This window comes from Marmota flaviventris, chromosome X (assembly GCF_047511675.1).
Source record: "Marmota flaviventris isolate mMarFla1 chromosome X, mMarFla1.hap1, whole genome shotgun sequence".
NCBI lineage: Eukaryota > Metazoa > Chordata > Mammalia > Rodentia > Sciuridae > Marmota > Marmota flaviventris.
The window spans coordinates 95,445,703-95,470,704 of record NC_092518.1 but is presented as its reverse complement, the minus strand read 5'-3'; the positions used below and the strand labels follow the sequence as shown (position 1 = coordinate 95,470,704).

General features: G+C 39.8%; 1 protein-coding gene across 1 annotated transcript in view; it reads left to right on the top strand.

Moving 5' to 3' along the window:
- Dcx (doublecortin) overlaps positions 1-25,002 on the top strand; it is a 98,651-nt gene that overhangs the window by 63,523 nt on the left and 10,126 nt on the right. The window contains exons 3-4 of the mRNA XM_071606083.1: positions 12,166-12,268; positions 14,163-14,300. Of these exons, the coding sequence (XP_071462184.1) occupies positions 12,166-12,268; positions 14,163-14,300 (241 nt within the window). The remainder of the gene's footprint in view (positions 1-12,165; positions 12,269-14,162; positions 14,301-25,002) is intronic.

The following is a 25,002-nucleotide window of genomic DNA, read 5'->3' as shown; positions in this document are numbered from 1 at the left end:
GTCCTTGATAAATTACAGCAACCTGGGAGGCAAGGGTCTGATGCATACTCAAGTCTCTGGTTTGCTGTAAATCAGTTTGCACTCCTTTGCTTCCCTTGGACCCAGTTTGCAGAGAATGAGCTTACATCCTTTTGCTTCCCTTGGACTGGAGTCTCAGGAAGCCTGGGAAGGGGGGTACAGTTAAGCCTCTGGGATTCCACGACAGCTGCCAGCATTCTGGCCTGAGTGTCTCTGTTCATTAACTGTGTCCAACCTGGAATGTTTCATAGACTGTCAGAGCTAGAAGAGACCTCAGAAATCAACGATTCTAGAGGCTCTTAACTTAGGATCTATGCATGGGCTTCAGGGAAATCCTTAAACCCCCTAGATTATATGGAAAATTATTTCTGTATGCACACATATACATTTTTTCCTGTGAGAGAAGATCCATAACTTTCATTAAATTCTCCAAAGCTTGTGACACAAAACAGACATAAAACTCAAAAGGCCCCAGACCAGCTTCTTTACCTTACAGCAGAGGAAACTGAGGCCAAAATAGAAAACAGTGAGTTAGTAGCAAGATTGAACTCAGAATGTAGGTAGATATTAACTTACTTTAAAAAAAAATCTTTTCTTCCCCCATTGAATTCCAAAACCATACTCCCACCATGCTTTGTATGTAGCAGATACCAGATAACTGTTGCATGCAATAGATAACTAAAATGGGCCCTACAAGCACACTTTCTTATTTTAATTGACCTTACTACACAGAACCTGGAGTTGTGTGGGGCCCAGGGCCAATCTTAGAGCTTAATGGTGCCAAGGGATCAAGCAGGGTTTTTCCACCCCAGTTCTCTCTGATGAATGGAGTTCTGTCTTGTCCCTGTTTCTCTGAGCCAACTTGTCCCCAGGGCCCTGTGGAAGGGCAGGTGTCAGTCCTGGGCATGGACTCAGCAGTCCAACTTCAGCGCTTTTGCAGCTGTTCTCATCCCTGAGAGGCCCCCAGTGGGAACTGACACAGACCCTTGGAAAAATGGCAAAGGAAAACTAAGGAAAAAACACCCCTGAGCACTGAGGGGTTGCCAGGCTTCCAAGGGGGCTGGCACTGCCTAACTCGGTTATTAAATCACAACTAGCTCCTGGTAAAATAAAGTAAAAAGCCTTATTCCTTCTTATTTTCCCTGCATATCCCCTCTTTCTTGTACCAGTGGTATATTCATGCTACCCAGAGTCCTCTACTAGCTTTCCTTACCTAGGTCTCCCCTGTCAAAGATAAGGGCCTTTGACATATACCTTGAGTACTCAGTGTGTCAGAGTAAAATAAGCTATCTTCAGTTCTAGAATCAGCTCTGTCACTAAACAACAATGTGATCTGTAGGAATCACTTGACTTTGATGGGCCTTCTTGCTTCATTTATTAATATTAAGCTAATGAACCAAATGAGATAATGGAGGTAAGAGCACCAGACAAATATAAAAAAAACAAAAATAATGTAAGGTTATTATCATCTCTCACTAAAAACAAATTGTTATAAAGATTGAAACTGACAAATGCAAGGGCCAATATCACAAGTGAAATCTGACTACTCAGATTTCAGTATAACTCTGTCTGGAGGAAATTCCAGAATGGGGTTAGAAGAATGTTTTGGTCAGTTGTTTCATCTCTGTGACCAAAATACCTGACAAGAACAATCTTGAGGATGAAATGTTTATTTGGGGTTCATGGTTTCAGAGTTTGTGGTCTATACATGGCTGACTCCATTGTTCTGGGCCTAAGAAAAAGGGACCATCAAGGAAAGCTGCTCAGCTCATTCAGAGAGAGAGAGGGAGGGAAGGTGCCACAGGAAAGATGGACCTTTCTAGGGCATGCCCTCAGTCACCTACCTCCCCTGGTCATGCCCCACCTGCCTACAATTACCACCCAGTCAATCCATTCAAACTAATATGAACTGATTAGGTTATAGCTTTCATAATCCAATTATTTTACCTCTGAGTATTTCTGCATTAACAGGAACTATTGGGGGACACCTCATATACAATCCATAGCAGAGAGTCACCATTGGTTGTGAGACTAAGGCCAAAAGTGGAAAGATCCATTGACAAAATTGCAACCTCATGGTACTTTACCCATGAGACCTATAAAAAACTTTTTTGAGAACTAGTCCCTATTCATCAAACAAAGATGGAGAGGGACTCAAATCAGGTCTAGGGCTGAAGGATCACAGGAAGTCAACCTCAACATGACTTATCATAGGAATAAGTAAACTGCTATGGGAAGTCCCAGAAAATGACAGAAATAATGGAACATGATATCAATCTTATTATATTTCAAAATAAATCTTAATATGAATCTAAGATTTATGTTTTTATATTCTTTTTAAAAAATATTTTTAGTTGTACTTGGACACAACACCTTTATTTATTTTTATGTGGTGCTGAGGATCAAACCCAGGGCCTCGCTGAGCCCCAGCCCCAGCCCTATGTTTTTGTATTTTTACTGTTATAGTTACTGAAGATAACATTTTAAAATATGTAACTTTTTACTTTTAGAGTTAGTGGACATATAATATTGAACAAAACAAATGGGGTTTCCACTTTTGTGGAGCTTGATTCTCATGGTGGTGGTGTTAGTTCTATTTTAGATTAAGCAATAGAGAAAACCTCCTTGGATAGTGAAATTTGAGTTCTTCTTCTGTAATACAGCAGACCAAATATTCTAAAAAGCATAGCTGACTCATTACAACTGGATCCTATAAATTATAATAAATATTTCTTTACATTTCTCCTTTTTTAGAAGCTTTATGGTTCATAAACCATACAACATATCTATTTAAATTATAAAATTCAATGGTTTGATATTTATTAGCATTTTAAATTGGGTAAAATATATAATATATAAAATATATCATTTTAATAATTGTACATGCACAATTAAACAGCATTAATTACATTGAAAATGTTGTCCAAGCAATATGTAGTTCATAACTTTTTTAACAAAAAAATGTCTCTATCAAGACCTCAGGTGAAAACAAAATAAATTATTGCTGCTGCTGTGGCTGCTTCTCCTGAAGTATATTCTTGAGAGTTTGCAACCTAAAGTTTGCTTTTAGTTCAAGTGTATACTACTCATGTGGCAAAGTAAATCATAGTAGAGAAATTAAAAAGTGGTTTTCCATTGTTGGTAACTCCTGAAACCTGGCAAAAGCAAATTCACATATTTTTAGAGGGCAGCACCCCCAATCTAGGTCTATCAAGATTCCCAGATATTTAGTTCAACCAAATATAAACTCACAATAAAAAATGTAATGAACACTTAAGTAAACAAGTCACCATGAGGAAGAATTAGTAGAAACAACAGATTTAGAGTCACAAGGTCTTTAGCTATTAGAATTATAAAAATATAGGACATAAAATAACTTTATTATGGGTTGTTAAAAGAAACAAAACATGGAATTAAAATAGTATAAAAAGACTATCCTTTATGAGTAGAAAAAATTGGGAAGAAATAAATATAATTTCTAAAAATCAGAAATATAATCATTGGACTGGGGTTGTAGCTCAGTGGTAGAGTACTTGCCTAGCATGGGTGAAGCACTGGGTTTGATCCTCAACACCACATAAAAACAATTTTTTTAAAAAGGTTAAGTTCTTTAAAAAAATATAATCATTGAAATTTGAAGTTAAATGAATGGGTTAAATAAAAAATGAAATGGGCTGGGGATGTGGCTCAAGTGGTAACACGCTTGCCTGGCATGTGCGGGGCTCTGGGTTCGATCCTCAGCACCACATAAAAATAAAATAAAGATGTTGTGTCCACTGAAACTGAAAAATAAATATTAAAAAATTCTCTCTCTCTCTTTCCCTCTTTAAAAAAAAAGAAAGAAAAAATGAAACATATAAAGAGAGGCAGAGTGAACTGACAGATTTTGAGGACATTTTCCAGAATGCCATATCAAGAGATAAGCAGTTGGAAATGTGAGAGCAAGAGTAAGAGATATGGAAGACAGAATGGGAAGGTCCAATATGTGGCTAATTTTAAAATGACCCCAGGAGTAAGACCTGAGATATAACGTGAGATATGGTGAGAGGGCTGGGGATATAGCTCAGTTGGTAGAGTGCTTGCCTTACATGCACAAGGCCCTGGGTTCAATCCCCAGCAAAACACACACACACACACACACACACACACACACAAGTGGTGAGAAAATAAATTGGCAAATATGTAGGCAAATATAGAGAATATTGACTTTATAATATAAAATAATTTAAGTAATAATGCCTAATTTGCATGGTTAAAATAGCACAATAACATGTAAATTATAGATTGCTCAGTCTTTGTGATATTTTAGATTTAATTGTGTAGAAAACTAGTCCTTTGAATATCTGGGAAGGGAACCTTCTAGGTTGAGGGAAATACAAGAATGAAAGCCTTGAAGCAGGAAAGGTCTTTATGTGTTTGAGGAATAAAAAGATGATCAGTATGGCTGGAGCAAGCTAGCATATTTGATACAAAGGGCTGGGTAACACAAAATCAAGATAAAAGCTTTGGAGGGTTTTAAGCAGAAGAATTAAATACACAATTGAAACTATAAAATATGGGCTTCTATTTGGTGGTAGAGTGGTTTTGTCCAGCATGCTCAAGGCCCTGGGTTCAATCCCCAGTAAAGAGAGAGAGAGAGAGAGAGAGAGAGAGAGAGAGAGAAGAAGAAGGAAGGAGGGAGGAGTTGTAAAATTCTACTGGGACTGCTATATGGAGAACAGAATAATTATTATGTTGGAGCATGGTGGACATATGGAATGGACATATGGAGACCAGTTATGAGGTTACTATAGTATATCTCAGACTATGACAATGATAATAGAGAGGGAGAAAAGTGATTCAAAAATGACTCTCAAGTTTCTGATTGGGCAACTGGGAGAATTGTGGTACCATTTGTTGAAATGAGGAAAATGAGAAATAGTATTTGGAAAGGGGGGAATAAAAGTTTAGTTTGGGGCATATTAAATTTGGAATGACTTTCTGATAATCAAGTAGAGATAGTAAGCATGAAATTAGATATATATTTCTAAAATTCAGGGTAAGAAGGGTTGGGTAATATCAATGTGAGTCATCAGTATATGGATGATGTATAGTGCTTTGGGATTGGATATGACCACTTAGTAACAAAACACGAATAAAGAAGAGTGACCTGAGAACTGAACCACTACCAGGGTTTTCAAATATTGAGAGGTCTGGAATAGAAATAGAATCCAGCAAAGGAGATTGAGGCAGAAAGAATTCCAAAGACCATAGTATCCCAAAAACTGAGAAAGGAAAATATTTAAGGAGAAAAACTTGCTTAACTTATGTCTATGTTACTGAGGGTTTAATATGAGGTCAAAAAGTGACCATTGGATTCGACAACATAGAAGTCACTATTGACCTTGACATAAGCAGCCTTACTGGAGAGATGGAAATGGAAGCCCTTGGATTGGGTTGACAAGAGAATTAGAGGTGTGGAAGAGAGTATACAATATTTATAAATGTGGAAGGATTTTATGCTTTATATTTATATTATGCATTATAGTTATACAAAATAGTTGTGTTCATTTTGGCATAGTCATACATTCATGGAATTTAGTTTATTCCATTTCAGTCACTGGTGCCTCCTTTCCCTCACCTCCTCTTTCCCCCTGTTCCCTTTCCTCTGCCCTAGTGGTCTTCCTTTGTGGAAGGGTTTTAAAAACAGTAAAAATATTATAGCAATGCAAGTGGAATTCCTCTTATTTCAGCAGAGATTGTTAGGAAGTTCAAGGCATTCAATAACAAGACTTGTGCCAAAAGAGGCACTGCAGAACTAATGAGCTGCTTGCCCAGGCAAAAAATGTTGTCATGAAAAACCCACAACCAAAATTATAAGATAAGCCCAAGACAATGAGTTTGATAAGAAAGCCAGGGTTGTCTCATAAACATTGCTGCAGCCCCCCAAGCTAACTCAATGCCAACCTCTGACTGGAGCCAGCCACAGTGGCAGATAGGAGATGTTCCATAATGAGAATGGCAGTAACTTTTAGAAAAAGCCTCAACTGTAATGTTCACTGACTTTTTCATTAACTCATTTTTGCAAAGCTTGCTAGCCATTCTCTATGGGCAGAACACACTGTTGGCAAGATTGGGATATTAGTGTGGTTTGTCTTCCTTGCTGCAGGGGTTACCTCTTCTTCACAATGGGGGGCACCCTCCCCATAGACATTCTTTGCTCTCCTCTTCACCCTGAATTCTACCAGTAGACAATTGTATATTTTGTCTATGAAGAAGGTTGGCAGATGGATCTGGGCAATTGTGCTGTGCACAGCCTTGGAGGGTGAGAATCTGTAAGTATAGCCAACAAGATACAACTCTTTTTCTCCAGGGCTGTTAAGAAAAAAGGCATGTTCTTAGCATGATAAGGAAATAAAAAAGAAAAGCAAAGTAGAGGATTTCTATCAAAATAGAAGAAAGATCAGTGGAGTAGAAGAAGTAGTTTGAGGGGAAAGAGGAGTGATGGGATAAGGGAAGAACCATGGAATGAATCTGATCTAACTTTCTTCTGTACATATATGAATACACCACAGTGAATCTCACCAACATGTATATCCACAAGATGCTGAAGGGAAGGGAGGAGGGATAGGAATAGGAAAGATAGTGGAATGGTTCTGACAAAACATTTATATGTACATATATAAATTCAGCACAGTGAATCTCCACATCATGTACAACCACAAGACTGGGATCCTACTTAGCATAAGATATACTCTGTATAAATATGTCAAAATACACTCTACTATCATGTGTAACTAAAAAGAACAAGTAAAAAGCTATAAGTAAATATCAGAAAGAACAATAGAGTGTAGGGAAGCAAACAGGGGGAGGTCGAAGGGGAGAGCCTGGGGAAGTACTAGGAACTAAATTAGAACAAACTATATTCATGCTTTTATAATTATGTCAGAATGAATCCCATTGATAAGTATAACTAAAAAGAACCAAGAAAAAAGAGAAAGGCACATTCTGGCCTCTCTGCCTTTGTTCATGCAGTTATCTCTGCCTGGAACATCTCCTATCTCCAGAAACATATATCCCACCCATTCTTCAACACTCAGTTATTTTTTTTATCATCTTGTCTATGAAGCCTTCCCCAGTTCTCATTGTTAGAATTGTTATCTTTGTCTTCTGCGCTTTCCCCTTGCTTTTTGTGCCTCTACAGTAGTGCTAACAACAGCCTGCCTTGTATTCTAATTATTTGTGTAGTACTAACTTGCTTATTATGTTGTCAACTCTGAAGACAGGGGTCCCTTATTGTACATTTCTGTATCGCATAATTCCTTTGCCCCAATAATTGTCTGATGTATCAATACTAGTGGAAGGGAATTTTCAGTGAAAATATTTTGCATATTGAAAGTGAGCGACATAGATTTCTAAGACCTTACTTCCTGAAGTAACATTCTTTCTGAACAATTAGGTAATAAGTGAAATGAGGAATCTAATAGCAGCAGACAGGTGTAAGTATCTGTAATATGTGGCTGGAGAATCTAATCAAGCCTAAATCAAGCCACGGAGTAAATTTTCCATTTTTCAGCTAATAGATTCAAACTGCTCCCACAAAGTGATCTGTTATCTCCATTTCTCCATTTGTACTTTGACATTTAAGACACCAGACCATCCATATAATATATTACTCATGCTAATGCATAAGCAAGCTGGCCTCCCTTTGCCCAACATCTGACACTTTTTTAAAAGAATAGGATTGAGTTAATGGATCAATGTTAATGTGAGTTGATTTTATTGATTTTGTGCTCACAGTTGATTAGTTGTGAAGATAGGTGTCATGCTTTCATGTTCCCTTCTCTGACTTAAATACCCAAGTATGACTCATACTGAAGCTGATGTCAGCAAAACCTTTACTCTCTGAGGATGATGTAAGTGGTATTGCAATGATTATTATATTTACTACTTTTGTTGCCTTGTGATGGAAATTTTATTTCAAAAAAGCGAATTTTGAAAATCATGCCTTTGTAATATAAGCCTGGGCGGACTTTGTGTCATATTATCTCAATTGAATTTTTTTAAAAGGCATTAAATGAGTGTGAGCTTTATTTTAAAGTTATATTTTATACTCCATTCTTCTCTAAAATTATTTTTTTCAATTCAGTAGTTGTGATGCATATCAGGCATCAAATGGGACAATGGAGACTCTTCTGCCTGGCCTATATATAAGCCTTTCAAGTCAGGGCTTTATTTTTTTCATTAAGTCTATAAGCATTTATTATATATCTATTGTGTACCAAACACTTACTGTGGGGAATACAAAAATGAACTGGACAGTCTTGTCTTTGGGTACCTGAAGGAGAAAATACATGTCCATCAATGGCTGTAACACAGGCAGAATGTGGTATGGGAAAAATACCAACAGGATCTGTAGGAGCTGAGGGAAAGAGAAAACTTTACAAAGAACCAGCAAAGACTCCATGTAGGGGTTCTTGGCCAATTTTATCCCATGGATCCCTCTGGAAGTTTGATGAAGCCAATAGATCCAAGTCAAGGCTTTAGAAAGCCCTGAATTATTTTGTCCTGAATTGAAGCTGGACAAATGAATGCTAGTCTCAAGTCTGCTATGAGCCAGCTGTGTATCCTTGTGCCATTTTGACTTTTGTGCTTCTGGCTTCTCATTTAAGATGGAGAGTATTCTATTTTCCCAACCTATGAAAATTATGAGGGCTATTGTGTCTTGGTATCTAAGTACTTAGGAAAGCTAGGTGTCCACATTGTTATGGTTTGGATGTGAGATGTCCCCCAAAAGGGGGGACATAATGCAAGAAGTTTTGGAGGTGAAATGATTGGGTTATGAGAGCCTTAACCTAATCAGTGCATCCCCTGATAGGGATTAACTTAGTGGTAACTGTAGGCAGATAGGGTGGAGTTGGTGGAGTTGAGTCCCTAGGGTCATGCTTTGGGGGTTTATATTTTGTCCTTGTTGAGCAGAGCTCTCTCTGCTTCTTGGTGCAAGGCCCTGAACCACTTTCCTCTACCACAGTCTTCACCGTGATATTCTGCCTCTCCCTGGGCCCTGAGGAACGGAATAGGACATTTATGGACTGAGACCTCTGAAACTATGAGCCCCAAAATAAAATTTTCCTCCTCCAATTGTTCTTATCAGGTCTTTTGGTCACAACAGAAAAAAAAGCTGATTAAAACACACATACGTTGGGCTGAGGATGTGGCTCAAGCAGTAGCACGCTTCCCTGGCATGCATGGGGTTAGGGTTTGATCCTCAGCACCACATACAAATAAAATAAAGATGTTGTGTCCACCAAAAACTAAAAAATAAATATTAAAAAATTATCTCTCTATTTAAACACACACACACACACACACACACACACACATACGCAATGTGAATTTTTCTATGTTTGTGAACCAGTAAAATATGGGGTGGAATCACACAAGAAATCTGATGCCAAACAGCTGCATTATAACACGAATATATTTGAAACCATTGTGAGTTTGTCAGAAGCATAAGAACTTTTCCTTTCTTAGAAGCTCCCCAAAGGAGGTTTTATCCAAAGGCTTTTTTGAAAAGCCTGGCTGGAGGTGGCAAGGCTTGGGTTGGTGGAGGGTAGGTAATTGTAACAGCCACACCCCTAACAATCTTCAAGGCTTTGTTATCCTACATTGAGACATCATGTAAAAATCATCCATTTAAAACTAATTATTTTATTATATGAAGAATAATTTCTCAACTCAGTCATTTCTCCTTTCTTATTCATAAATTTTTATGGTTTTGTTACTTTTTCAAAGTTTCTGAATGCTAAACTTCGCTGTCTGTCACAATTGATTTCTTCTTCCTGTTTCTTCTTCTCTGTCCTTTTATATCTTTACAAATCCTATGAATGTTCCTCTTTATGTCTTTTTTGCATGCAGCAGAAGCAGAACTGGGTTTGGCTAAATTTTCATTATTTCTTAAGCTCTCTACCATGAACCATGGGAAGAAACAGAGGGAGAGATATACTTGATCTTTACATTCAGAAACCTGTGATCTACTGGGGAGAGCTAGCTGAAATCTATGAAGGCACAGGCAGGTCATGAAACAAAGTACACAATTCCTTGTGACCATTATCAGAGGGACATCCAAGGTTGAAGTTTACCGTACTCATGACCAAAACTAAAAGCAGCTACTCAGGGGTCAAGGACAGTCTTGAACAAGAAGATAACAATAGAAATCTTCAGGGTTAAGGAGGTAGCAGGGGGTAAACAATGAAGAGACACCAGTGCATCAAAGTTAGAGTCTCTAGGTTATATTAAACCAAGGTCTAAAACATTAGCTTGAGGTCTGTAGTGGGGCTCAAAGCCATGTATCCTTCATTATTGGATCTGCTATATAGACCATATACAATGTGCCTATTGAACGAATAGTGTCAGCTAGAGACTGAGTTGCTTGGATGTGGCCATCAAATCACTCCACAGCACCTACTGATTTTTCCATCCTAGCATATAAAGTGAATTAAATTGAAATACTCTGTTTCAATGTATCTCACTGCATCAGACTTTGAGCTTCATGAAGTGATGGTCTCAGTCTTACTTGTCTGTCTCCCCAGTGTCCAAACTGTATGTGTTTTGTATTGCTAAGTAGTTTAAAGCACAGGCTTTGAAGTCAGATAGATCTGTATTTGTTTGGATTTGTTGGTTTCCTTCTGGGCAATTTATTTATTGTCTCTGGGTCTCAGATTTCTCATTTCTAAAATAGCGATGACAATAATACCAACCTCTAGGGATTTGTTGTGAGGGTAAAATGTGATGACAGATTTGGAAGCAGAGTGCCTGTCACAGAGTAAGCATTCAATCAGATACTCTGATTGTCATTACATGATTGTGGAATGAATAGGTGAGAGACAAGTAGGTTGAAGAAGGGGGTTAGTTTATTTGATGAGGTTGGGACTCAGGACTGGGAAGATGCTTAATAAGAGCAACCCGGGCAGTCCTCCAAGAGTTTCTCCCTTCTCTGAGCATTTCATAGATGATTGGAAGGCTAAAACAATGGGGATAATCTTTAAGCATTTCTCCCTTTGTGTAAAGCTTGCAATCATCTTGACTGGGAGAACAGGGACTGAATAGACCTTGGGTGGGGGTGATGTTATTAATATAAACAGTTTTCAAATGTAACATATTGCTTTCTGTACCCAGCAAGCTGTTGTTAGTTTGTGAGCACTATGTCTTTGGAAAGCCATTGCTGGCAGCTTGAATGGGAAGCTTAGAACAATTAGAGGCTTTGAACACTTACAAGCTAAGGATTTGGATAAGCATGTTTTGACTCTATAGCTTCTCCTGGGGTTTCCCTGATGAGTGCTGGACTAATTATCAGTTGTAATTAGAAAAGCTGAGAAGTGGGGAAACTGCAGAGAGCAGCATACTTTCCCAGGGACCCTCATTTATTTCTGCAGAAAGGGAGCTGGGGAGACTGTATTGTGAAGAAACAGCCATGCATAGGGTGCTCGAGGACAGGAAGGTACTGGGAACATGGCTTTACAGGAAAGACTCAAATCTATGGGACCCATTGCTCCTGATGAAGTTTCAAGTGGTCAGCAGTTTTCCCTTCTTAGTTTCTCAGTGAGCAATGATATTCTGGGCCAAGACCAGGTTCTAGACTCATTATAGCCAAGGTCTAATTTTTGTGGGTACAAAGCAGTCAAGAAGTGGTATCCTTTAGAGCTCATGTGCATGAAGAGAGGAATTTCAACTTCTGGATCAGCTCCAGGTTTTATCCACTGCAGGTTGTAGAAAATATTTCTCACGTGCCTTAGCCTAGATCCCTGGCTCCAGAATTGGGCCAACAATAGTTTGTATTTGAAAGTCTGAGAAAAAGTGACATTTGTAGGACCAACTGACTTTACTTTGGTAGGGGCCATTCCATTTAGATATGGTTCTAATCTTACTTTAGATGCTATGGAAACAAGACTGCCATACATGAAACATAGAAAACAATAGCACTTGATCTTCACTTACTGTGAATCATAGTGCAGACTATGAGTGTGATAGGTGTTTTGAGGAAAAGGAGCTCCCTGGTTGAAAGAGACAATGGCTTTCATGTGAAGCTTTCCACACTGCCAACATGGCATGAAGTTCATTGTCACAAGAACACCAAATACAAATCCAGCGTTTCTGTTTTCTCCACAGGTAACCTGTCTTCACGATTTCTTTGGTGATGATGATGTTTTTATTGCCTGTGGTCCTGAAAAATTTCGCTATGCTCAGGATGATTTCTCCCTGGATGAAAATGGTAAGCACAACCATTGGGTTTTTAAATTTTGTTGGTTTTGTTTTTTAGCCATTGGGTTTTTTTGCCCTATTTTTCTCCTTACTTCTATTCCTTAGGATTTACATGAGTTTATGTTGGCCTGGAGAACATCCAAGTATGGCCCCTCAAGGGCAGATACTATTAGTCTTTCTCCTATATATTTGAATACATTGGCCACTAAGTGAAAGTATGTCCCAGAAATCTAACCTTCAAACTCAATAAGACTCACCATCTGCCATAATAGTGACCATATTTCTGGAAATGCATATTGTGTCATATGGGCTAATAGATACCATTAGACTGCAGGAAGGAAAATTTGGAGGAAGAAATTGAATCCCATGTATACACTTTTTTTCTAGGTAACATCCTCCAGCTATTTGGTCCATGTTAATGGTCTCATTTTAGAAAGGTTTTCCCATGATATTCTTAGTCTCAGACCCTTTCCCCACCTTTGAGTTTGCTGTAATGTTCACCTTACTTTGTGATTCAGGATTCCAGAAGATTCATCTCAGGAAGGAGCTGAACACGTATCTCCTTTGGTTAAGCTCTAGGTGTAAGATAAAGGTGACTTAGCTCACTCAACAACAGGGTTAGGATATGATCTTGATGGAAAGACACATTCAAAACATGTTTTCCTTTTAAGAGGAGTAAAGTATTAAAAAAGCAAAGGCAGTTTTACTAATATAAACTTTACAAACAACTCAAGTGACAAGAACCCTAAAAAAATAGTATTTCTGCTGTTATTCCTTTGAGAAGAGGCAAATGATCATCAAATAGCTAAACAAATACAGGTTATGTGCAGTTTCCTATGCCTTTCTACATCTCTAACTCTGGGCAGTGATTACTAAAGTTCATCAACCAAACAAGAAGTGAAGCAAACAAAAATGAGCTTTCCACTCAGTTCAGTTTCCTAATAAGCTTGATTTACCAGAATAGCTCCCAAAATCTTTATGGTTAATTTACATTTCAGTGCACCTTTAAATAGCAGGCAAAAGGGGGTGTCTAAAAGAAAACACTATCCTCTACCCATCTGTATTATTCCATTTTTCATAAGGCTTAAGTACTTTCTACCTTCCTCAGCAAAATGAATAGAATGATCCTCCTAGTAAATCAGCACTATCAGTGCCCAAGTTTACCATAACAGAGGAAAGTAAGTGACCTGCCTAGAAAGAGTGCTACAAATATGTCAGATTGGGGCTGAGGTAAATGCAGGAATATTTGGCAGACTGTACTATACTCCTATGAGCATTCTGAAGTTACAAGGGGCAGTCATTGATGACTCATTTATTCATTAAACAACCATCATAAAGGGATTATGATAACTTGCATTGAAAATCAAAAAGAGCTCTATAAATGTAAGATGGTGGTGGTGGTACTCATTCATGTAAAATGACATAACATTCGTAATGTGCCATTACAATGTGTGGTATGTAATAGACAATAACTCTTACTGCTTATCCTGCCTATAAATTACTCATGGATGTTTCATCTGTGTAACTATAACCTCTGAGATGTCAACCTCTACTCCTAGGAAATTAATTAAACATTATATCCAAAAGTACTATTCTGAGACATGGCTAAGTCATCCTCACATGACTGACTTGACTTATTACTTACTTGACCTGCTTCTAAACTCCTGTCCTTGTTCCACAATCTAGAAATTTAAACACCTTGTTTAGTCCAGGTGACTTTTGGAAGTTTTCCTCATGCATCTCTCTTCGGGGCCATAATTCCTACAAACAATGAAGACTGCCTTGTAGTCCTGAACCATTTAAGTGCTTTGGCCTGTGCTGTTTATTCCATTTTCCAAAGGCTGGTATAATATGCTGAGCCTGAGTTTTACCCTCTGCTAAGCTCTCTGTGTCCTTTTGCCCAGAATGCCGAGTCATGAAGGGAAATCCGTCAGCCACAGCTGGCCCAAAGGCATCTCCAACACCTCAGAAAAGTTCAGCCAAGAGCCCTGGCCCTATGCGCCGAAGTAAGTCTCCAGCTGATTCAGGTAACGACCAAGACGGTGAGTGCTCTTTTCTTAACTGTGCACGCTGACTTCATTTATAGAGGCCAATACCTTCTGCATGCAGAGAAATGAATTCCTCATGATCATCACTGTGTGTCCATGATTATCAATGTTTTAAGGGAAAAAACTCTCAAACTTGGTTGGAGTCATGGAGGCACAGTCACAAACCCTCATTCCACTCATAATGGACACAGACCAGAAATCTGGCCTTCTTGCCATTCTTGCTATAATGCTTATTGTCATGGTTATCATTATTGTGATCATCTTCAATATCATCCAGCCAAAACATATTCAATGAAATAATCAAGGCAAACATAAATCTGGAATTAAAAATCAGAATCAAGGACAAAAGCCTAAAAATTGACACCCAAAAGTATCAACATAGCTGATGCACTTGCACTTCAAACTTGACTCTGAACTAATTAGATATCATAAAATAAAAAGAGAGACCAGTACACTATACATATTTATATTTTTTTTAAAAAAAGGAAGATGAGATTGCACTACTCTCACAATAGGAAAAGACAACACAGGGTTCTGAAAACATGCAAAGAGATTTGTCATAAAGCATTTTATTTAGTGGATTGTGACTGAAAATTGTGGTGTATGGATCATTGCCAACTAGTGAGCTGTTTGTTATCAGTCAGTCTGTGATGAGATTAGGTGCTTGTGCCAAATGTAAATTAACTATGCCACTAAGCAAACCATTTAGATCAGCTGACTTTTTTTCTCCAGAGCATTATTTCATTGAGAAAGGCAGCAGTGTGCTGATTTACATTCTGGCAGAAACTCTTAAACTTGTCTTAGAGTGGCACTGATCTAAAAGGAAATGTCTTCCATTCCTTTATAACAGATGCTATTAAAACTAAAAAGCTACAGAAGTCCAAGTTGAGAAGATAGTAGACTTGCACCCAGACAATTTGATTTCTTCACACTAAGATTTACACATTTGTCTACCCAAGGCTCCGACAGGACTCATCATGAGAATCCTTCAATCCTGAGAGACTTAGGGAACCACAAGGGCCCTTTGTTTATATATTTATTTGGTACCCAGCATTGAACCCAGAGGCATTTAACCACTGGGCCACATCCCAGATATATAAATTTAGAGATAGGGCCTCACTAAGTTCCTGAGGCTGGCTTTGAGCTTGTGATCTTCCTGCCTCAGTCTCCCAAGCCACTGGGATTACACGCATGCGCCACTGCACCTAGCTACACAGGGCCCTTTAATTTGGGGCAGCTTGAGTAGCCTCTTGGCTTGGAAATACCTTTTCCTAGAAAAATAGCCTGTCCTGCCTACACCACACTGCTACGAGTATGTACATGACCAGCCATCTCTTGGTTCTCAAGCAACAGAAACTAAAGTATAAAAGGTCAGCCCAGGCTTTTCATACCTCAATGTCTTTGCACACTGCTCCCGTACACCTGGAATACCATCTTTCCAACTCAGCACTCTTCACTTAAAAATTCCTATTCATCCTTCAAGATCTCACATAGAAATCATTTTCCATTGTCATGCAATATCATTGCATGCCGTCTATATATCTGGGGTAATATTCAGCAGCCTGTGTTGTAAAGTATGTGTTTGTCTACTTCCCTAACTATTGAACCCCTCAAGAGCAAGGTGTCACATTCGTTTTTGTCTCCTCAGTGCGAAACAAAGTGTGTGCTTCCTAGTAAATGCTCAAGTAATGTCATTGAGTGAATATATGCACAAAATGACCTATTTCACCCAGTATAGTAAGACTTTAGGTAATTTTGGGCTGGGGTTGTGGCTCAGCAGTACACCACTTGCCTCACATGTGTGAGACCATGGGTTCAATCCTCAGTACCACATAAAAATATATAAACAAAATAAAGACATTGTGTCCATGTATAGCTAAAAAATATTTTAAAAAAGAATTTAGGTAAGTTTTCCTGAAGTAATAAAAATAGGTGTGTCTTGATGACATCTTGTTCAAGTGTACAAAAGGGCACATGAATTTATCTAAGCACATTCATATTGCTGAAACTATTAAGCCTCCGGTTTTAACACTTGGATGGGGAATAAAATCATTTGAACAATTTCTAAGCAGAGACTTTTAAAAAATTTTTAAAAGAACTTTAAAACATTTGGTCAAGATTTATAAAATATAGCAATAATTGCTTACCTATCATTTTTCAGAAATAGCACTAGCTATTTTTAAGGATTTCTAACTGTACTTATATCTTGCTGTGAAACAAATTATCCCAAGACTTAGTGGCTTAAAATAAGCTTTTATTATCTCACAATTTCTGTGGGTTAGAAATTCTGTAGTGGCTTAGCTGGGTGGTTCTGGCTCAGGGTCTCTCATATTGTTGTGGTTAGGCTATTGGGAGGGGCTGTGATCATCTGAAGGCTCCACTGGGCTGTAGGATCCACTTCCAAAATGGCTTTTGGCAGGATCTCCCACTCAAGTGAAAGATTCAAAAGAATGAACAAAGAAGATGTAGTGCCTTTTATTATCTAGTCTTCAAAGCCAACACTGTCACTTCTACTTTATTCTAATAATTAGAAGCAGTCACCAAGTTCAGTCTGTGTTTAAGGGGAAAAGAATTAGCATCCACCCTTTTGAGGGAGCTATTGCAGGATTTGTGAACCTGTTTTTTAAACTGCCATATAACCTATTAGTTAGAAATATTCAGGGTGCATAAGCTTGAATTTAAAAAGATTCTCTTTGTAGACTACATATAATTGGTTACCCAGTACACATGAATACAACCACCTGGAATTAAACTGTTTAAATGTGAAATCATTGATCTCCAGCATGCTACAGAACTTCCCCTCTACAAAATATGCCTCTCACTGATAGAGACAGAACAGGAATATATTAGGACTGAATAAATATTTGTCAAATTGAAGAGTTGTAGTAGATTCCAGTCCAGGCCCAGGCAGCCAAGATATGCTATTGCTCCTTCAGAACTCCCTTGCTAAAGAAAAGAAATGAGAATTTATTCACTCTCACCAGGCAAATAGAATAATAAATGTGTGTGTCAGGTATCAGATTTACAAACAACTTCTATTTCCTACCACCAAAGTAAAGTGGTGTTTTTGGTAGAGAGAATTGGAATCCTCATTGCAGATAGTTCATGGACATAAATGAAGCCAAACCCTAGTATAGAACTACTTTCATGACAGTTTCCAGAATATTTGAGCTCACCTTTTTTGATATGTCTAGAACCTCTGCATGATTACACCCCCCAAAGGGTAAGAAAATCTATGTAAAATTATTATGCTCATTCCATAGCAGTTTGTTTAGAGCCAAGTTCAACGTGTCTACCCAGAGGGGCAAAGTTGATCTCAGACAAAACAGTATCATAGGACCATTCCAAGTGGGGAGGTCAAGTGGGGGATGGTGGTAGTTAGGATATGGAATAGGAGAGGGAGACATCTAAGGAGGCCCAGCCACATCACTTCCTACTTTTGTGATCTCGGGCAAATTTCTTTTCTTCTCTGAGACTTGGTGGACTTATTGTCTTATTCCTTATTTGGAATAAGACAGGATTTGCATGTTTAAAGATGAGAATAGTTTTCCATTATTAATATTATTAGTTTTATTTACTTATTAATTTATTTTATTTGTTCTTATTAGTTATACATGACAGCAGAATGCATTTTGACACTTTGAAGGTAAATGAATGGAGCTGGAGTTATTTATATTTATAATTTATAGCATTATAAAATAGCTCTCATGGGTTCAGAATCAGATAAAGAAAATAATGAGGTATAGACAATCTATAGTTTTCAGTTTGCATAACTTTTTTTTCTAAAATATATTATTTTAGATTTAAGAAGAAACAATCATTTCATAAAATGTTAAGAGTTTTCTGAGCTGTTAGCAAGGGACATATGAAGATTAATATACATTTAACCAAAGAGTAAGTGGTGTTGGGTGGAACTGAAAGTCTTTGTTCTTTTCTAGGACCACCGTGTTTCCTTCTTGTATTGGTCTATCTTGGATCTGGAATTCATGGATAGATTCACATACCTTCATTCCAACTAAAAAACTAAAGATTGTAGGAGATAGGCCATTTCCATGGAATTTTAACTAACTTCCTTCAAAGGCAAAAGAAATCCCAAAATGTTTCTCTTTAGCAGGAATTCAAACCAAATGAAACATTAGCTCAGTTCAAGTTCAGATAAAGGAATGTTTTCATGTTCTAGTTCATTAGAAAATATATAGGTTTGATTCTGGTTTGAACAAGTTTGCTAGGAGACTATATATATATATATATATATATATATATAGAGAGAGAGAGAGAGAGAGAGAGAGAGAGAGAGAGTCCAATTTATGGTTCAGTTAATATTTTTGTACAGTTTGACTTGAGATTTAGTAAATTGATGCTATTTGGCCTGTAATTTGCATCATAATTTCCTTCCTTAGTTCATAGTCTTTAAGTTGTGTCTTTCCTATTCTACCCTATGAATAAATCAGAATCCTTCTACTTTAATCCCTTCAAGTTCAATCCCTACTCCTGCCAATATTGAGTTTGCCCCATAAATTTGAGTTAAGAAGGGATTTGGTTATCCATATAATATTCCTGTAAGGAGATCATTCTCACTGAGCAGAGCTGATGGACTCTTGGAACCCAAGTTAGATTAGCCATATCTGTCTTTAAAGTAGGCCAGGGAATTGTAGTAAGCAGATAAAATCTGAACCCAGGATAGTCCAATGGGATACTTGAAGAAAATTTGTGTAGTGCCACATTTTGATTAACACAGGACTTGGCGTTAAGATAGGCAAAAAGCCTTGCTTCAGAACTGAAGAAAGACATTTCTAGTGTATGTCTCTGTTTTCATTTTAGCCTTTAAAGTGTTGATTTTCCCTTCTGTAATTTTTCTACCAATTGAAGTGAATTGAATTAAAAGGACAAAATAGTTGCTGGGAAGGAATCTTTTCTTTGTTTTTTTTTTTTTTAAGAAACTCCCATGGAAGCTAATTACCCACCATGTTGGCAGAGAGAATTGTAATGTGATAATTAGTTTGCTATTCTTCAACACTAAGCCACTGTAGCAACCCACTGTTCTCTATCTCCCTTCCCCCAACTCATGTGCACCTATTTCTGCAAAATCAATCTTCTCTGTTCCTAAACTTCCAAGGAAGAGTTTCTTCTCTACCAAAATATACAGCCTTTAAAAGGGAAGGTCAAAGGACACAAAACAGTAGGGGATCCATGAGAGAATTTATCCCAGGGTCCTTTTCTGAACCTGCACAGCATGCTTTGGGTTGCCTAAGATGGAGGCGCCTGGCTCTTCTGACTTCCCTGTATGTAACTGCCTAGATCAGCTCTGCTCAACAGAAATACAATGTTGAGCCACAAACGAAAGCCATATGTATATAATTTAAAATTTTCCAGTAGCCACATTTCTAAAAGTTAAAAGGAAAAGACTAAATTTTGGTGTAATTTATGTAGCAATACCTTCAAAATATTATAATTTCAACATGTAATCAACGAAGAAGTTATTGAGATATTTACATTCTTTGAAATTGACATGTAGTTTACACTTAATACCATATCTTAATTCTGACTAGCTACATTTTGGTGGGGGGAACTGGGGATTGAACTCAGGGGCACTCAACCACTGAGCCACATCCCAGTCCTTTTTTGTATTTTATTTAGAGACAGGGTCTTACTGAGTTGCTTAGGGCCTTACAATTGCTGAGGCTGCCTTTGAACTCACAATCCTCCTGCCTCAGCCTTCTGAGCCACTGGGATTACAGGCCTGCGCCACTATGCCCAGCCTGACCAGCCATATTTCTAATGTTGAACAGTAATATATGACCAGTGGCTATTAAATTAAAAAGTATAATACCTTTCTTTCCTTGCTAATAAAGGTTCAAGATAACAATCCTTGGCATAAATTAAGTGTTGTGCACTTTGCAAAGCATTTCTTGCACCATAGCTATCCCTCATAATAGCACCATGAATTAGTTTGGAGCAGCATAATTATCCAAGTTTGCTTCTAAAATATCAGGGAACTCAAGAGCCAGAACTCAGCTCGTCTCACTTCCTGGCAGGCATTTTTGCACTACCTGCCTGGCATGAGGCAGGGTGTGGGAGATCCAGTGTGGTGAATGCACAGGTCTGTTTTGAATGGTTTTTGCTTCTAAGCTTCCTTCTTCCTTCCTCCATCTTCAGGTCAGAGATTTGGGATGGTGTGGTATCTGTGTCATTCTCTTTGTGCTGCATTGAACCCAGCACCAGAAATAATTAAGTGCCTTTGTTTGGAGTGCTCTGGCGTAGACATTCCATCAACTCTCAACTGTCACTCCAAGGGGAAGTGGTGCCCTTGGCAGACCTATGGGAAAATAAAAACTTCCTTATCACCCTCACCCATCTGATTCTTTCTAAACCTGCAGCTCTTGTCAAGTTTAACTGCAAGAGCTTCCCCAGATGGAAGACAATTTTTCTATCACTATTGCAGAGCCCCTTAGGAAATGGTTGAAGCAAGCAGCATAACAGAGGCCACTGAGGACCCTGTAGTATATGAATATGGTACCTCCCTACAACAGGAGTCTTATCAGCCTGCCTTGCCTGGGACTTATGTTTAAATACAGTTGAATCTCCAAAGTTTGGCTGGAATATCTAGAAATTCTAGGTGCTATGAGGAAAAACAGTAAGACAAATATTTGTCACTAAGAAGATTGTTTTTTTTTTTTTTCAGGAACCAGTGTGTACGTAAATTTCAAACTTTTTTATTTCAAAATACTTATATAGTTCTTATTATTAGTATAGTCTTGCAGACTAATTTAGTCTTTACAGCAACTTTATAAGGCAGGTGCTATTATCCCCATTTTGCAGATGAAGAAACTGAGGCACACAAAAGTTGAGTGATGGATTTGAAAATTCTCGGAGAGGAAGGAAGATGGCGGCGAGGGGAGTGCATTGTCCCCGTGTGCTGCTTCACTGTGTGGGAGTATGACAAGTCAGGACGGCTAAAGGATATTTTGTTAGGAATTTCCAGCAATAGTGGGGTACTCCGGAACCTGGAGGAAGGATTTCCATCGCACGAGGATCGGCTACGGGGACTCAAACGCGAGAGGTTTGTCGCACGGAGGGTATCACTGCTTATTCAGCAAATCGCCCCGCGGCTAAAGTCTGGGATAGAGACGCAGGGTTACAGCGCTGCAGTTTCTGCCAGCCGCGCAAGCACCGTACTCAGGGCTGAATTCTGGGTTCGAGACGGGGGAAGGAAGCGGTCCATCTCGGTTCTCCACACCGGTCAGACCACAGAGGAGGCCAGCAGCCACCATGTTGGTAAACTGACGTCACCACCCCTGTTTTTGACTGACCGCAGCTCATTCAGCCATAGAACAGGTAATTTCAGGCTGCAATTCGCCTGCGGCTTGCAGACAGATTGCTAGGGCTCAGCGCCTGGGTGCTTCTTAGAACCTGATCTTATCAGAGTGAATACCCAGCGCGGGGCGGCCGAGTTCCGGCTCCCGGAACTGAGCCCGCGGGGACTGCTTCTTGGAGCTTACATTTATAGGAGCTTACACCGAGCACGGAGTGGCCGAGTTCCGGCTCCCGGAACTTCCCTGGCCCGGGGCTAGGAGCCCGCGGAAACTGCTTCTCGGTCCGGGTCCTGCTGAGGGCCGGTCAGGACTCACCCGGTGCTTTGGTTGCCCGGCAAGGGGAACGAAATGCTGCCATTCGCATAGGATACCAACATGGCAGAGATCTGATGTCTGCAGAAAGCGGCGGAGGAGGGAACTTCATCAATACCAGTGGTGACATAAGCAGTTGGTCTCCTGGTAGGGGGGGTGAGGCACAGTCACCCGAGTCTCCTCAATTTGTCGTCGAGCCAGAGGGAAGGAGCCGGGCCGCCGCCAGCGCCCGGAGCAGGCCCAGCGGCTCGCCAGCGTGGTGACCGCGTGACCCCAATTGGAGAGGGGGCGGAGCGGAGCCGCCAGCCGCAACCGCAAGGTGGGCAGACCCGCGACCCAGTGGTACATGGGCGTGGTAGGAGGGGCAGGGCAGAGCCGCAGTTCGCGCTTGCAAGGTAAACAGACCTGTGTCAGCCTGGCGGGTCAGGCCCAGTGGCCTGCCAGTGTGGTACACACGTCACCCCAACTGGAGTAGGGGCAGAGCAGATCCTTCTCCCACGCCCGGATCAGGCCCTGCCGGTGTGGTGGTCACGTGACCCCAATTGGAGTGGGGTCGGAGCGGAACTGCCACCCGTGCCCGCAGGGTGAGCAGATCAGTGATCAACCTGCAGATCAGGCCCAGGGGTCCGCAGGCGTGGTAGGAGGGGCAGGGCAGATCCGCCGCCCGCGCCTCCAAGGTAGGCAGACCTACAACAGACCGGCGGATCAGGCCCAGGAGCCTGCCGGCGTGGTACAAACACCACCCTAATTGGAGTAGTGGCAGAGCAGAGTCGCTGCCCGTGCCAGGAACAGGCCCAGCGTCCTGCAGGCGGGGTAGCCATGACACCCTAATTGGAGTAGGGGCAGAGCAGAGCCTCCACCCGTGCCCGAAAGGTGGGCAGATCTGCGACCGACCAGCGGGACAGGCCCAGTGGCCTGCCGGTACGACAGACACGTCACCCCATTTGCAGTAGGGGCAGAGTAGAGCCGCCTCCCGCGCCTGCAGGGTAGGCAAACCTGCAACCGACCGGCGGATCAGGCCCGGTGGCCTGCCGGCGTGGTACACTCGTCACCCCAATTGGAGTAGGGGCAGAACAGAGCCGCCGCCAGCTCCCAGAACAGGCCCAGTGACCTGCCGGCGTGGTAGCCACGACACCCCAATTGGAATAAGGAGAGAGCACAGCCGCCGCCCGCACCTGCAGGAAAGATACGCAAGCAGTATGAAAAGACAAGGAAAGAAAGGACCACAAGCAATGCAGGTCAACGCAACTTTAGAAGAGGTAACAGCTGCAGCAGATGGAATGTCAGATAAAGAATTCAGGATTTACATGCTTCAGATGATCTGGAGTATCAAGGAAGACATTAAACAGCAAAATCAGACAATGAAAGATCACTTCGACAACGAATTACGCAAACAAATCCAGGAAGCAAAGGATCAACTATACAGGGAGATAGAGGTTATAAAAAACAAACAAACAGAAATCCTAGAAATGCAGGAAGCAATAAACCAACTTAAAAACTCAATGGAGAATACTACCAGCAGAGTAGAACACTTAGAAGATAGAACATCAGACAATGAAGACAAAGTATTTCAACTGGAAAAGAACATAGACAGCTCAGCAAGACTGTTAAGAAACCATGAGCAGAACATCCAAGAAATATGGGATAACATTAAGAGACCAAACTTAAGAGTCATTGGGATACAGGAAGGTACAGAGCTCCAAACCAAAGGAATGAGAAGTCTATTCAATGAAATAATACAAGAAAACTTCCCAGACTTGAAGAATGAGACAGAACCCCAAATCCTAGAAGCCTATAGGACGCCGAATGTGCAAAATCATAAGAGATCCACACCTAGACACATCATAATGAAGATGCCCAACATACAGAATAAGGAGAGAATTTTAAAAGCTACAAGAGAAAGGAAGCAGATTACATTTAGGGGTAAGCCAATCAGGATAACAGCTGATCTGTCAACACAGACTCTGAAAGCTAGAAGATCCTGGAATAACATATTTCAAACACTGAAAGAAAATGGGTTCCAACCAAGAATTGTGTATCCAGCGAAATTAAGCTTCAGGATGGAGGATGAAATTAAAACCTTCCACGATAAACAAAAGTTTAAAGAATTCGCAGCTAGAAAACCATCTCTTCAAAACATCCTCGCCAAAGCATTACAGGAAGAGGAAATGGAAAATAACAATGAAAACCAACAGTGGGAGGTAGGACAGTAAAGGGGGGGGGGAATAATCAAAGAGGAAAACAAACCATGTTTAGTAACAGAAATAAACAAATATGGCTGGAAGAACAACCCATATCTCAATAATAACCCTAAATGTTAATGGCTTAAACTCACCAATTAAGAGACACAGGCTAGTAGAATGGATCACAAAACAAGACCCAACAATATGCTGCCTGCAGGAGACGCATTTGATAGGAAAAGACATATATAGGCTGAAGGTGAAAGGTTGGGAAAAATCATATCACTCATATGGACTTCGGAAACAAGCAGGAGTGTCCATACTCATATCAAATAAAATAGATTTCAAGCCAAAGTTAATCAAAAGAGATAAAGAGGGACACTACATACTGCTTAAGGGAACCATACAACAACAAGACATAACAATCATAAATATTTATGCCCCAAACAATGGTGCAGCTATGTTCGTCAAACAAACTCTTCTCAAGTTCAAGAGTCTAATAGATCACCATACCATAATCATGGGAGACTTCAACACACCTCTCTCGCCACTGGACAGATCTTCCAAACAAAAGTTGAATAAGGAAACTATAGAACTCAATAACACTATTAATAACCTAGACCTAATTGACATATATAGAATATACCACCCAACATCAAGCAGTTACACTTTTTTCTCAGCAGCACATGGATCCTTCTCAAAAATAGATCATATATTATGTCACAGGGCAACTCTTAGACAATATAAAGGAGTAGAGATAATACCATGCATCTTATCTGATCATAATGGAATGAAACTGAAAATCAACGATAAAAGAAGGAAGGAAAAAGCATACATCACTTGGAGAATGAACAATAGGTTACTGAATGATCAATGGGTTATAGAAGACAT